At 23.7% G+C, this 15,067-nt stretch overlaps 2 protein-coding genes across 4 annotated transcripts in view; one reads left to right on the top strand and one right to left on the bottom strand.

Moving 5' to 3' along the window:
• Positions 1-15,067, bottom strand: part of LOC122511616 (keratin-associated protein 19-2-like) — a 117,829-nt gene that overhangs the window by 68,449 nt on the left and 34,313 nt on the right. The window lies entirely within an intron of this gene.
• The window catches only part of LOC122511614 (RYamide receptor), a 55,893-nt gene that overhangs the window by 30,337 nt on the left and 10,489 nt on the right, over positions 1-15,067 (top strand). For both annotated transcript variants that reach the window (XM_043626983.1, XM_043626985.1), the window contains exons 4-5: positions 3,474-3,622; positions 7,768-7,889. In XM_043626983.1, coding sequence (XP_043482918.1) covers positions 3,474-3,622; positions 7,768-7,889 — 271 coding nt within the window. The remainder of the gene's footprint in view (positions 1-3,473; positions 3,623-7,767; positions 7,890-15,067) is intronic.

Here is a 15,067-nt window from a genome sequence, read left to right on the forward strand (position 1 = left end):
ACCCTTTTTCAGAAAGTGCATAACGAACCATCCCTACAATCACAATTTACAAATTACAGAAAGTGTTAAATTTACCTGCAATTTGATACTATTAAACAATTTTGCTTCTTCAATAATTAATCTTTCTTTTTTGCTTCTTTATACGTTTTATTAATTCTTAATGTACACAAAAAAAAAAATTCCGTATTTACATTTTTCAAATATTTTCCTTATTAAAACGTCAAGTATAACACATCCTTCCTATTACTAAAATAATTCCAAATATTCTTAAACTACATCTCTATGTTTCACTGGGGATATTTTCATTCCCCACAGGGAGGAATATACCATCTACAAGTATATTTCCTTCGCGTCATATTATAGGCCAGTCGGTGAGTGCAAAAAGTGCACAAAAGTGCAACTGGAAAAGTCTCAATAGTTTCTTGTAGTTTGGGGGCCCCATATAAGAGCCCCATGGTTTGCTCTCGATTTCCGGTTGCAAAAAATAGTGTAAACAATCGTCAAAGTTCGAGAAACGTAGTTTTTCGATGACCCTTGCTTCCGGTTAAATTTTAGAGGAAAAAGTTGTTATTGAAAGTTGTAGAGCCTAAAAATACCTTTCAAATGATTGGTCATACGTTGAAAAAGGTTAATTAGTTTAGTTGCAAATGAATTTAAACCATTAAAAATAGCACTTTTTTAATTGTTTAATAACTTTGTTAATAATTATTGAATTTGTTTACAACTCACCAGGAATATTCTCCTTGCGAAGCTGAATAAATTAAAAAAAAAGTCAACTCGATCGGACAAATAGTTTATGTTTTATTCCATTTGTTAACTAAAAACATGAAATTTTTCAACAGAATTTCCCCACTTTTGGACCTGCGAATTTCGTTTTTTTTTCTTCGAGAGTACAGTTTAGGAGTCAAACTTTGATTCCATTTAAATGGGAAATTGATTTTTCTTATCTAAGTGCATAATAATAGACGTTAAAAAAGGGTATGTTTTTTTGACATAAACAAATGGAATAACTCAGTCAATTTTCACTTTATCGATTTTGTGTAAAGGGATTTAAATTTCATTCGTTTTCACAAAACTTTTCCAAAAAAAAATCCGACCTAGCTTCAAGGAGGGGGGAGTTAGTTTATTTTTTTCAAAAAATTCCTGACTAGTTAATTATCAATATTTTTAATTGCAATTCATACCACTTATAGTTCAATGTATGTATTTTATGAAAAAAAATTGGACATAAGGTTTTGTGCATTTATTTTTAATTTATATCAAGTAAAAGTAAATGTATCCATTTTTCAACCTCTGAACGGCGGAGTGGGGGTACTCGGAGGAGCGTGATTCTCGCCGCCACAACTGAATTTAGCTGTTCAAATTTGCAAAAATGGTCATAACTTCGTTAATTATTTACCGATTTTTATCTTTCTTTTTTTAATTTGATGTATTTTTTTACGCTGAATCCAAAAATAATTTTATATGTTTTCAAAATACAATATTTTTAATAATAAGAAAGAAAAAATTTTTAACAACAAATTTTTAATTATTATTTATCATATTTGACAAAAAATTCTTTTCGTACATATAATTCCATTGAATTTAAAATAATATTATGACATAAAAAAATTAAAATTAATTATATATAAGTGTGTAGCATCGTTGTATTGATAGTTGAACAGGTGTGCATATGTGAACCTGATGCCTACACACTTATATATAATTAATTTTAATTTTTTTATGTCATAATATTATTTTAAATTCAATGGAATTATATGTACGAAAAGAATTTTTTGTCAAATATGATAAATAATAATTAAAAATTTGTTGTTAAAAATTTTTTCTTTCTTATTATTAAAAATATTGTATTTTGAAAACATATAAAATTATTTTTGGATTCAGCGTAAAAAAATACATCAAATTAAAAAAAGAAAGATAAAAATCGGTAAATAATTAACGAAGTTATGACCATTTTTGCAAATTTGAACAGCTAAATTCAGTTGTGGCGGCGAGAATCACGCTCCTCCGAGTACCCCCACTCCGCCGTTCAGAGGTTGAAAAATGGATACATTTACTTTTACTTGATATAAATTAAAAATAAATGCACAAAACCTTATGTCCAATTTTTTTTCATAAAATACATACATTGAACTATAAGTGGTATGAATTGCAATTAAAAATATTGATAATTAACTAGTCAGGAATTTTTTGAAAAAAATAAACTAACTCCCCCCTCCTTGAAGCTAGGTCGGATTTTTTTTTGGAAAAGTTTTGTGAAAACGAATGAAATTTAAATCCCTTTACACCAAATCGATAAAGTGAAAATTGACTGAGTTATTCCATTTGTTTATGTCAAAAAAACATACCCTTTTTTAACGTCTATTATTATGCACTTAGATAAAAAAAATCAATTTCCCATTTAAATGGAATCAAAGTTTGACTCCTAAACTGTACTCTCGAAGAAAAAAAAACGAAATTCGCAGGTCCAAAAGTGGGGAAATTCTGTTGAAAAATTTCATGTTTTTAGTTAACAAATGGAATAAAACATAAACTATTTGTCCGATCGAGTTGACTTTTTTTTTAATTTATTCAGCTTCGCAAGGAGAATATTCCTGGTGAGTTGTAAACAAATTCAATAATTATTAACAAAGTTATTAAACAATTAAAAAAGTGCTATTTTTAATGGTTTAAATTCATTTGCAACTAAACTAATTAACCTTTTTCAACGTATGACCAATCATTTGAAAGGTATTTTTAGGCTCTACAACTTTCAATAACAACTTTTTCCTCTAAAATTTAACCGGAAGCAAGGGTCATCGAAAAACTACGTTTCTCGAACTTTGACGATTGTTTACACTATTTTTTGCAACCGGAAATCGAGAGCAAACCATGGGGCTCTTATATGGGGCCCCCAAACTACAAGAAACTATTGAGACTTTTCCAGTTGCACTTTTGTGCACTTTTTGCACTCACCGACTGGCCTATTAGCATTTCATGCGAGTAACACTTTTTAGTGAAATATATAGAAAGAAGGAATTTAGAAGAAAACTAAAAAAATGAATTAAACAAAGAATTTAAAAAAGAAGAATTTAGTTTCGACGTTTATTAGTTTTTCAGGTTTATTACTAAAGTTAAAGTACAGATAAAATTTTCAAAGAGAAATTTTGAAATTACTTTGTGTGTTTTTTTCAATTTTTTCAACATTTTAAAGAGTATGAATACAAATATTAAATATATCCTTCATGACTGGAAAAGATTCAAGAGTCCTTAAAGTCGTCAAGCTTTTTTTCAAATATAACAATAGAAAAAGTTTCTTTCATCTCTATTCTTAATAAAAAAAATAAATAAAATCATATCTGAAAATCTAAAGTAGACATACTTTAATATTCCTCACTCTTCCTTTTTTTAACATTTGAAAGAAAAACCAATAAGAAACAATTTTTAATAAAAAAGTCAGGAAGAAATTATTTTAATCGCATTAATAATTTCAGTTTCAAGCAGCTTTACTTCAACGATGGATTTTACCCCACTTTATGTGCCCATTTTGCCCTTTCGTACAAGCTTTGTGTGTAAATGTATCAGTATTCACCCTTACAGCAATTGCTGTTGACCGACATCGAGCTATACTAAAACCTTTAAGGTTAGTACAAAAAAATACAAATAAAATTCTTGCACTCTTAACATTTAATTGCAAAACCTTTTTTAAGTAAAACAAAACAAAAAAAAAATATTTCAATAAAGGCAAACTAGAAAAAGTGAAATGAAAAATTACAATAAAAAATTATAATTACTCATTTTTTTCAAAAGATTGTTAAATATAAAATTATCAATAAGATGTATAAATATCATGAAATTTTTCTTTCCGGTTATCGGACACTTGATTTATCGTTTGGGGCTCAGATTATATCAGCGAAAAGCGTACCTAGTGATTTCCTTTTTTTAAAATAAATGTGAATTCTGACGTTGACATGAGACAGAGGCATAATTATTCTGGTAACTTGGGGAAAAAACTATGTTTATGACACTAATCATTATTTAAATAAAGTTATCAGTAATTTTTCAAAGAGAAAAAAATCAATTTTTTTTTACAAAGCTTTTAAAAAGTTTACCTTCTTATAACTCTCTCTCTCTCTCTCTCTTTCTCCCTGCTTTTAAATCAAATGATCTTTAAATTCAAAATTTTTTTTTTCTTCTCTTATTATAAGTGAATTACTTTTCCTTAAAAGAAAATTTACGTCTTTTTAGACTTTCAAAGTAGTTTTTTTTATACACTCAGAATCTATCAGATATTTTAAAATGCAATTTTGAAGGGAGAACTTTTTTTTTATTAGGAGATAATTTTCTTATTCGCAAAATTAAATTCAAAATGTTCCTTTTTGTTATAATCATAAGTGAAAAGTTTTTATAAAAAACTGAATTACTTTTTTACTGTCGGATAATTTTTATCCACAAATTGCACAATAATTAAGTATAATATAAAAATATCCGGTTTTAAATTATGATGAATTTTTACCGAAAATTTTATTTAGCAGAATATCGAATTTTTATTTAACCTAATTTTCAATTGTCAAAATTATTAATTAACAATATTTTATCTAAAAAATATTTTTATTTAAAAATCTAATCGAATTTTAATTTATCAGAAATCTTGGGAGAGCATATTTCCGAAATCTTATTTAACATCATAGTTATTTGACATTAAACCATTTAACGTAAAGTTCGATCATTAAACAGTAAATTTATTTGACAAAAATTTAATTCCGCAAAAAATCAATTTAGCCACAAATATCGCTTGATATAAAATTCATTTGACGTTCATTTAATGTTACGTAAAATTCATTAAATAACAGATTTCCCATTTGACATAAAAATCACTAGACGTAAATTTCATTTGACACAAAAAAACTTGCGCGAATTTTAAAATTGGTCAATCGTAATTTTCTTGATAATATCTGATTGGTTACTTTTAAAATCAATGCCGATATTTTTGTCCAATGAAATTTATGTCAAATGAAATCTGTTTCAAATGAATCTTATGTCAAATGAATCTTATGTCGAATAAAATTAATGTCAAATGATTTTTATGTCAAATGAATCTTATGTCAAATGAATCTTATGTCAAATGAAATTAATGTCAAATAATTTTTATATCAAATGATTATGTCAATTGAAATCTATGTCAAATGAAATTTATGTTAAATGATTTTTTTATCAAATGATTATGTCAATTGAAATCTATGTCAAATGAATTTTATGTCAAATGAGAATTATGTTAAATAACTTCTATGTCAAAGGAACTTTAGGTCAAATGAAAATTGTGTTAAATGAATTTTATGTCAAGCGAGAATTATGTCAAATAAATTTTATATTAAGCGAACTTTATGTCAATAACAATTTTTGTCAATAAAATTAAATTTATTTTATTTTATTTTATTTTTCATAATAAACGGGACATGTTCAAATGCCAAATGAATTGTCAATTTAATGAAATTTATGTCGCATGAATTTCATATGAAATAATATTTATGTCAAATGAAATTTACGTTAAAATTAATATTCAGCAGAAAGATTTCGTCGCTAAATTTGACCTATCACTATTTTCTTAATATTCTCTGATAAATCAATTTTAAAATTCGCGCCGAAATCTTTCTGCCGAATGTTTGTTCGAAAAAAGAAAAACTGACAATTCATATTTCGGTATTTTAAAACTTCTAACAATTTAATTTTTATTTTTAAATTTCAGACAAATGAAAATTCGATAAAACAAAAATTCTGACATTTAAAAGTTCGATTCATTAAGATTTAGTTAAATATTTATGATAAATCAAAATTTCATTAGATTAAATTTCTTTTCAAATAAAACGATTGTTAATTAAAAATTTTGTCAATTAAAAATTCTGTTAAGTAAAAATTCACTGACCTAATATTCTGCTATGTTAAATTTACGCTATAAGCAAAAATTTAGATTAACTTAAAGTCATCGAAAACTTATGGAAATGGAATATTATGGAAATAATATGGAAATCTTATCTAATAAAATTCGCTGAAATAAATATTCTAACTAATAATTTTCATGCGGAATATTCAAGCGCCTCTTAGGTTAAAAATATTTTCGAAATATTCAAACTGAATAATTTTCCTACCCAAAAAGTAATTTTTCTTTTAATGGGAACAACCACAATTTTCCCAAAGTGTGAAACTTTGGTTTTTAAATTAACTTTTTTTTAAAAAAAATTACTTCTATTTTTATCAATTTTTGTCGCGCACATATTGTCATAGAGGCTAATTTTCTTTCTATTTCACAACAACCTTAGATTATATTTTAAATTCACTTGAAAACGGATTTCAGGAGTTGTGTGTGTGTGTGTTGGTGACTGTCTATTAAATTCACGTGTGTTCATATGTGAAAACCAAGTCAAAGTCGAAGTCTATGTTGAGAGGAGGGAATAAATGAAAGTTTTGGTACGGGGTTTTGTTCTGCGAATAAAGGTTCTTCTACGCTCAAGGAAAATTTAAGAGAGTTTCAAACTTGAAAAATACTTAAAAAATAAATATATATATATAAAAGAGTAACGTATGTTTCTTTCCAAACTACATTGATATTCCTAAATCAGTTTTTAAAAGTTTTACGAAACATTCTTATCACTTTAGAAAATTTTCTAACTTCATCTATATAAATAAAGCAAAATATCTAACGACATTAGATTTAAAAAAGTTGATTTAAAATACTTAAAATATTTAAAATATTTAAAATATTCAAAATAGTAAAAAATAGTAAAAAACTGAATTACTTAATAAATTTAATTAATTTGCTTAGTAATTAAATTAATTAATTTGTACTTTAACTTCGATATTCCAAATTGTCTTCGCAATAATGAACCTACAATCTACGATTTTATTTAATTTTCCTTTAACCATCATTCCACGGAGAAAATTCAAAAGAATAAAAATAATCAAAAAAAATCTAAAAATTAATTAGCTGTACACTAATTTACACCCTAATTTTGTTCCGGTTGTTTATAAATTACATCAACAAATCAAGTTCCTAATTTTGTTTTTTTTTCTCTATCTCGATTTCAAATATCCTAAGATTTCTATTGTCTTTAACGTCTCTATATCGCCCTACATCGTGTTTCAATTGTGTGATGTTCAAATACATCGCTTTTCTTTATTCTCCCTCTCCATGACATTTCTTATATTAAATTCTACGAATTTCAAAGATTTCTTTTCAAGACCCTTCATTTCATTTAGTACCAAACTATTTTCGTCGCCAGTATACAAGTAATTTCCGGTTTAATTTTCAAAATTTTCGAACGAAGCTTTCAATAAAATTTATGAACTGGAAACTTCCAACTATATCAAATTTCTAATTAGTATTATCGACTTCAATGTATAATTTAATCCATACATTCAATTCAATGAAGCATTAGTAATTCCACTCAGAAACTTGTAGTGTTATTTTATTTTTCATTTTTCTTTTTACTTCTAAATAAAAGAACAAATAATAAAAATTAAATTTTAATTTAACTTTAATTTAACTTCTGCAAGTATTTTCTTTAAAAAATATTTTCTTTTTTAAAGAAGGAATTTAGAAGATTAAAGACAAATTTTCCAAGTTCTGACAGATAAGAATTTCGACATAGAATAAAATGCGAATGGAATATATTGAAATGTTTTGCAATGCAGAAGAAAAATGAGAAAAGTAAAAAATTTAATGAAACTTAAGAAATTAGAATAGATATTTAATGAGGCACTTTAATTTTATAAATTGAATACATGTTTCAGTGCAAGGCCGAGCAAACTGAAAGCTAAACTAATCATCGGAGGTATTTGGCTGATTAGTGCAGCTTTAGCAGTGCCAATGGCAGTAGCTTTGAGGGTAATTATGATTCCGGAAGGACCTCACGGTGAGCATACAACAACAATAATAGTAGTAATTTATCATAATAACATATCCAATTTTTTCTCCAATTTTAATCGTAAAATTAAATAAGTTCAAATAAAGAGTAAAAAAAAATGAAAACGAACAAATTAAGAGAATTTTTATAATTTTCATAAATCATTGTAATTGTAATTGTAATTCAAATTCAAATTCAAATTCAAATTCAAATTCTAATTCTAATTCTAATTCTAATTCTAATTCTAATTCTAATTCTAATTCTAATTCTAATTCTAATTCTAATTTTAATTTTAATTTTAATTTTAATTTTAATTTTAATTCTAATTCTAATTCTAATTCTAATTCTAATTCTAATTCTAATTCTAATTCTAATTCTAATTCTAATTCTAATTCTAATTCTAATTCTAATTCATCAAATTCAAATTTTAATTCTAGTTCTAATTCTAATAAGAATAATACAGGGTTGCCACAAAAATTTTATTTTATTTTCCCCTGATTTCCAGACAAAATTTGGACTTTTTCCCTGACCCTGAAGAATATTCTGATTTACTTGAAAAATTATTAGGTACTCAGAAAAATTTTCTATTACATTTATTTACGAATTTCTGTAATTGTAAAATTATTCGAAAACATCGATAATTTATTTTTTAAATAAATATTTAATCATTATTTTTCTATGGAAATTAAGATTTTCGAATTCAAACCTTCTGAAATTCAATAACTTATAATAAATTTAAGATGACAGAGTGATAATATCATTATTTTATATCATAAGAATATTGTAACTATAAATTCAAATTTTCAAAGACTTTAATTTTGAACCTTTTTCAAAATTCTTTTTTATTTCTAAAAATTCACATTATACCTAATGCTTTTAATATTCAATTTTAATTTTAAATTTTAAGTAAAATTCATTTTTTAATCAATTTTTATTAAAAAATTTTCAAGAATTCAATTATATAGATACAAAAATAAATAATTTATTAAATAATTAAATTATTTCTTAAAAATAAATTTTTATAAAGAATTTTATCAAAATTTTTTAAAATAATTGAATTTTTACGGCGAATTTGAACAAAAATTTTTAGAATAAATGCAATTTTCTATCATTTTATTTAAAATTGTATAAATAATAATTGAAATTCTGCGATAAGTTTTATTATTTATGAGAATAATTGAATTCTTGCATCGAATTTTATTAAAAAATGTTTTTAAAGAATCGATTTCGTGTGAAGAATTTTATTTGTGAAAATAATTAAATTCCGGAGAAAAATATTATTATTTATAAAAATAATTAATTGCTTGTTTCGAATTTTATTCAAATTTTTTTTAAAATAATGATTAACAATTATTATTGAAAATAATTGAAATCTGAAGAAGAATTAAAAAATTTTTTTAAAATAATTCCTGGGAAGAATTTTATTAAAATTTCTTAAATAAATAAATTACTTCGATGAATTTTATTTTTTTACGAAAATAATTGAATTGCTTTGAAGAATTTAATTTTTTACTAAAATAATTGAATTGTTTCGAAGATTTTTACAAACATTTTTGACAATAATTGTATTCTACGATCAATTTTATTATAATTGTTCAAATTTATATATCATTTTATCAAAATTTTTTAAAATAATTGAATTCTCGAGAAAAAATGTATTATTTATAAAAATAATTGATTTCTTGCAAAGAATTTTATTCCAATTTTTTTTTTAAATAATTGAATTCTTAAGAAGAATTGTATTGAAAATAATTGAATTGTATAGGAAATTTTTGTTAAAATTGCAATTTTATTAACTAAATCTTGTAAAGAATTTTGTCAAAATTTTTTTAAATAATAGAATTTTTAAAAGAATTTTATTTAAATTTTTCGAAATAATTGAATTTCTCAGAACAATTTTTTTCAATTTTCTGAAGATATTTGAATTCTTTCGAGAAACTTCATTAAAAAATTAAAAATAATTGAATTGGTGTGAAGAAATTTATAAAAAATTAGTAAAGTATTTGAATTCCTGTTAAATTTTTATTAAAATTTTGTTTAAATAATTGAATTCTTTTGGAAAAATTGATTAAAATAGATGTTAAAAATAATTGAAATGAGGAAAATTTTTGAAAATAATTGAAATTTTGGCAAGAATTTTACTAAATTTTTTGAAAATAATTGAATTTTGGAGAAGAATTCTATTATTTATAAAGATAATTGAAATTTTGACGAGAATTTAAAAACTTTTTGAAAATTATTGAATTTCTGTAATCAGTTAGTTGTTCTTAAAATTTCTATTTTAATTCATAAAAAATTGATATTTTCTAAAATTTCTAATTAAAACCTTTCAAGTTCATCTATTTATGAAGATTGTAAGCGCAACTCTTTTGAAATTAAATTAATTTTGAAATTTTTAGGTAAAATTATTCATTAAATAATTTATGAGTAATAATTTTATGATAGTTCTTCAAGAATTAAGTTACACGGAGAGAGAATATATATTAAATTTTGTAAAAATATTTTCAAATTGGGGAAAAAGTGCGACAAAGCGAAATTTTGATATAAAAATACTAAACTTTGAAAAAACTTATGTGAAATTTAGTATAATTATATCAAATATCAAGAATATTAATTAAATTCTAATATAACTTTAATAAATTTCACAAAAATTTTTTTAAAGTTTAGTATTTTTTTTATCAAAATTTCGCTTTGTCGCACTTTTTCCCCAATTTGAAAATATTTTTACAAAATTTAATATATATTCTCTCTCCGTGTACTTAAAAAAAAATTATTGTCAGAAATAGAAAAAGTTGAAGCTTTCGTATTAGAGTTCTTGTAAATTTCATAATTTATGAGGTAAACAAAAAAGACACAAAAATCCAGAATTTTCTTATAAATTCTAAAAATTAAATTTTTCCCAGTACTTTTAATAAAAATTCTTGACTTTTCCCTGATTTCCCTGAGCAATTCTAATTTCCCTGACTTTTCCCTGAATTTCCTGACTTCCCTGACATGTGTCAACCCTGCAATAATCAGTCATTTATTACTATTAAATTAGTAGTTTTTTTTTACTAAAAATTACAGCAACATTTAAACGCAAACTTAAAAACAAACATTCCGTGCGCATAAAGATCTTAACGGATTTATGTCATATGAACGAATTTAAAATCCCTAAAACAAATCACTAAAGAAAGTCAACTGTTAAACAAATGTTTAAAAAAGAACACCAAATGGAAAAAAAATTTGTCGAAAGTAATTTGAAACAAAAGATCTAATTTTCTTTGTTATCCTTTGTTTCCCCACATTTCAAAGTATCGGCGAACCTTTTCAATGTCTAAAAACAAATTGCAAAAAAGAGGGGAAAAAAATAAATTGAATTTGACATTTGTAAATTAATAAACTGTCAAAAAGAGTTCATTTAAAGGGAAGAAAATTATTAATTTCCAATAGACAGAAGAAAAATTCCGATACTATAGATAAAAATGAAAAGCGAGGGTTGGATGGCGGGACACACAATTTTTTATCAGAACAACATCAGGAGAGCAACAACCATTTAGGATTAGGTGTTTCTGTAATTTACGAACGAGGATATAATTCTTATTTTACTATCATTGTTATTCCTACCATGTAATACTATTGAACTTGATTTAGTAGAACAATTTCCTTTTCTTCTTATTTTGTAAAAGCCTCCTTTTTTTCGCCACTTTCCATTCGGAATAATCTCTTTTAACAGTAACAATAAAATAAAACTTCATGCATATCTTCAATTTCTTTGTCAAAGCTATCTTTTCAACAACCCCTCTCAAACATTTCTTTTCTCCCCTCTCTCACAAATTTTCTGGTGGAAAATGAAAGAAAAAAACCAAACACATTTTCTGTTGATAGTATACTTAAACCAATAACAATAATGTACGTTTGAGCAAATTTCATTTGAAAATTTTTACCATGAAAGGAGAAATAAATAAGATTTACAACATAAATCCCAATTTATAACTCTGTATAAAGAAAATATTGCACTAAAACTTTTTTATTTTAGAGAACAATATCGTAATTAAAGCAGTGAAAAGAAGTTGATAAAGTTATGTTACTGAAAAAAGTTGAAATATTTTTCCCCCTTTTTTTTTTTACTTCTTTTACACTTTTTTTTAATACATTAGCTAATAAAACTATCATGATCAAATATTTTATCGATAGAGTGCTATCGGAGCACATTCAAGTATAACTAGTACTATAAACTTTCTTTTTTTGTCATTTACGAAAGCATATTTTAATAGCATTATATTTTTCAATCAAACTTGATTTTCAACTGGGTCAGAAATTTGCCAATAAATCTTTCTTTTGAAAAACAAAAAATTTAAAAAAAACCTAGAATTATGGAAAGTTTTCCATAATTCTCGAAATCACCTACTAATTTAATTTTAGTACTATATTCAGATATAGATTTTAAATCATTTAAATAAAAACCTGATTTTGTACGTCTATGATAATGTTAAAATAAATTACCTATGCCTTTCATCTTTTCTAATAAAACAAATTTCTCGAATGATAATTAGTTTTAATTAAAACTTTTAGCACTGAATTTGAATGCAAGTGGAATCTGGATAGAATATCATTACCAACCTAAAACCAAAGCCTTTAAAAACAAGTGAGATCATTGCAATTTCCCATTAATATTCAAGAAAACAGATAAATTCTTATATTTTATTTTTTTTAATTGACTTGGGACTAAATAATTCCCGCCAATTAAGAACTTTTATTGACTTGCGTTACATAACAATAATAATCCTCAAGTGAAAACTTTTTTTTTTTATTTAATTTTTTTGAATTCCCTGACTTCATCTAAATGTACATAAAACTCATTAACCCTCGAAACTGTTTTCAAGTATTTTTTTCACACTCTCTTATTCCAATTTATCGGCAAATTCATTACGTAACGCTCAACTCTGTTTAAATTTGATTTAGTTAAAAATTACTAATTTGATATAGTAAAAGGTCAATCAGTTATTTGTAATTATTAAAATTAAAATCAAAAATAAAAATATTTAAATATTTTTAATAATTATTATAGTTTTAATTATCAATTATTAATTAAATTCACTTTTAGTTTCTCAAAATAACTAAAAATGTTAGTAACTAAATTAGACAAATTTGACTATTTTAATTGGGTAAGAATTGTAAATTTTTTATAACAAAAATTTCTAATGCGACTCTCAAAAATGAAAGTAGATGAAAAAAAATATTTTAACTTTTAAAACTACAGAAGAATCAATTTTTCATTCTATTCAGTGGACGATCTAATTTTCCTATAAACCAACTTTACTGATTACCATTTAATAATACATAACACACCTAATGTGTTTACATAATTAAATCCATATAATTAGGTATAAGTACATTGAATAATACACAATAATTGGATACTACAGTTAATATTTACATTCATTAATAAATTTTATATAAACAAACTATGCAAAATTAATAGTTTTTGCAACTAATTTGCACTGAACGCTGAATGTTAAGCGAGAATAATTTTCCTTTGACCGGAAATTCCATCTTAAAATTCTCGATTTTGCCGACAGTTCGAAATTATTTAAACAATTAAAAAAAATATAAATTGAAACTGTCATAAACATTTTTCTACAGCTTTTATTTTTGTTGATTAACTACGAATGCATAAAATTCATATTTATTTTTACATAAAATACAAATGCACAAAGAACAGTGAAATTAAAAATTTAATAAAGTAAAAAGAATTTAATTCCTCATTTTACAAAATATCATATACATTGTTCAATTATTTATTTACATTATTTGATGGAAATTAAATAATAAATTCCTGAAATACCAAAGTACTACAAAAATTGAAATAATTTTATCTCGATTATAAATTCTGTCTACTATACTTCAGTGTTTAATGAATTGGATGTTCTCCTTTAAATGAAAAAAAAAAAAAAAAGAATTATACTGTCAGATATATTTGAAATTTTTTATTAATTATACCAGCTTTTTATAAATCCGTGGATTTGTAAACTTGAAAATAACTAATTATAAATTTTCCCTCTACTCAATTAATATTTATCAATAATTAAAAATAATAAAAAGTATAATAAAAGAATGGAAAATTAGGACTAAATTAACTTTACCAACTAAAATTATAAACTTCCTCCATTAGATATTGGGAGGGTGGGAAACTTGACACTTTCATCATTTAAGATAGTTGTCTCGAGTTAATCTCTACCAAAAATTAATGCAGCAGAAAAGTTTTTGAAATAAATTCATTTTTTATATTTAATAATAATGTACGGAAAAGTAAAAAGTTGTTTTACTTTTTCTTTATTTATTTCTTTACTTAAAAGATTAAACGAACCTTTTTTCTTCGTTTTCAAATAAAAAAAGCGTGTAATAAGTTTTAATATCAAAGAAACTAACACAAAATAACTTTTTCAAATGATTTTATTAAAAATGAACTTTCACAACGACTGAAATCGTAAAAAAAAGAAAACAAGCGACTTAAAAAGATTAAAATATTAAATCCCTCTTTCTACAAGAAGTGAATTCTATGATAATTGACTGTAATGCAGTGAATAAGGAAACAAAAGGTGCACTGAAAATTATGCAATAAGATCTACATAACGAACTAAATTCCCATTGAAAATCTATTTACGAAATGGAATTTATTAAAATGGAAATTTGTTAATAAGACAATTTGTTTAATAAAAAAAAAAAAAAATTCTTTCGACAAATTTTATGATTCTTTTTTTTGCATTTATGCGAGTGAACCGTAAAAATACTTCTTCAATCTAACAATACTTTTAATCCCTAGAGAGAATTATTTACCTTCTTTACTATTTTTAAACTACCACTACACATAAATTTATTTTCGAAAAATCTTTTAATATTGTATTCTAATATTCCTTTTTCTTTATAAATAAGCTTTATTTTATTTATTATTTTCTTTATCGTTTATTTTATATAAGCATTTTCTCTTTTTCTTTGTCTTCTTCGTTTTCTTTTGTTTTCAAAAGTAAAAACTATTTGTGATTTTTTACTTAAAAATTTATAATTTATTCCATTTATTTTAATTATTTTAATTTATTATTAAGTTTATATTTATAGATTAAAAAATTTTAAACTTTGAAAACATTTTAAAAATAATGGAAATTTATTTAATAAACATGACAAAAAATATAGAAAATAATAAAGAA

The sequence above is a fragment of the Leptopilina heterotoma genome, unplaced genomic scaffold (assembly GCF_015476425.1).
Source record: "Leptopilina heterotoma isolate Lh14 unplaced genomic scaffold, ASM1547642v1 Lhet_88, whole genome shotgun sequence".
Taxonomy (NCBI): domain Eukaryota; kingdom Metazoa; phylum Arthropoda; class Insecta; order Hymenoptera; family Figitidae; genus Leptopilina; species Leptopilina heterotoma.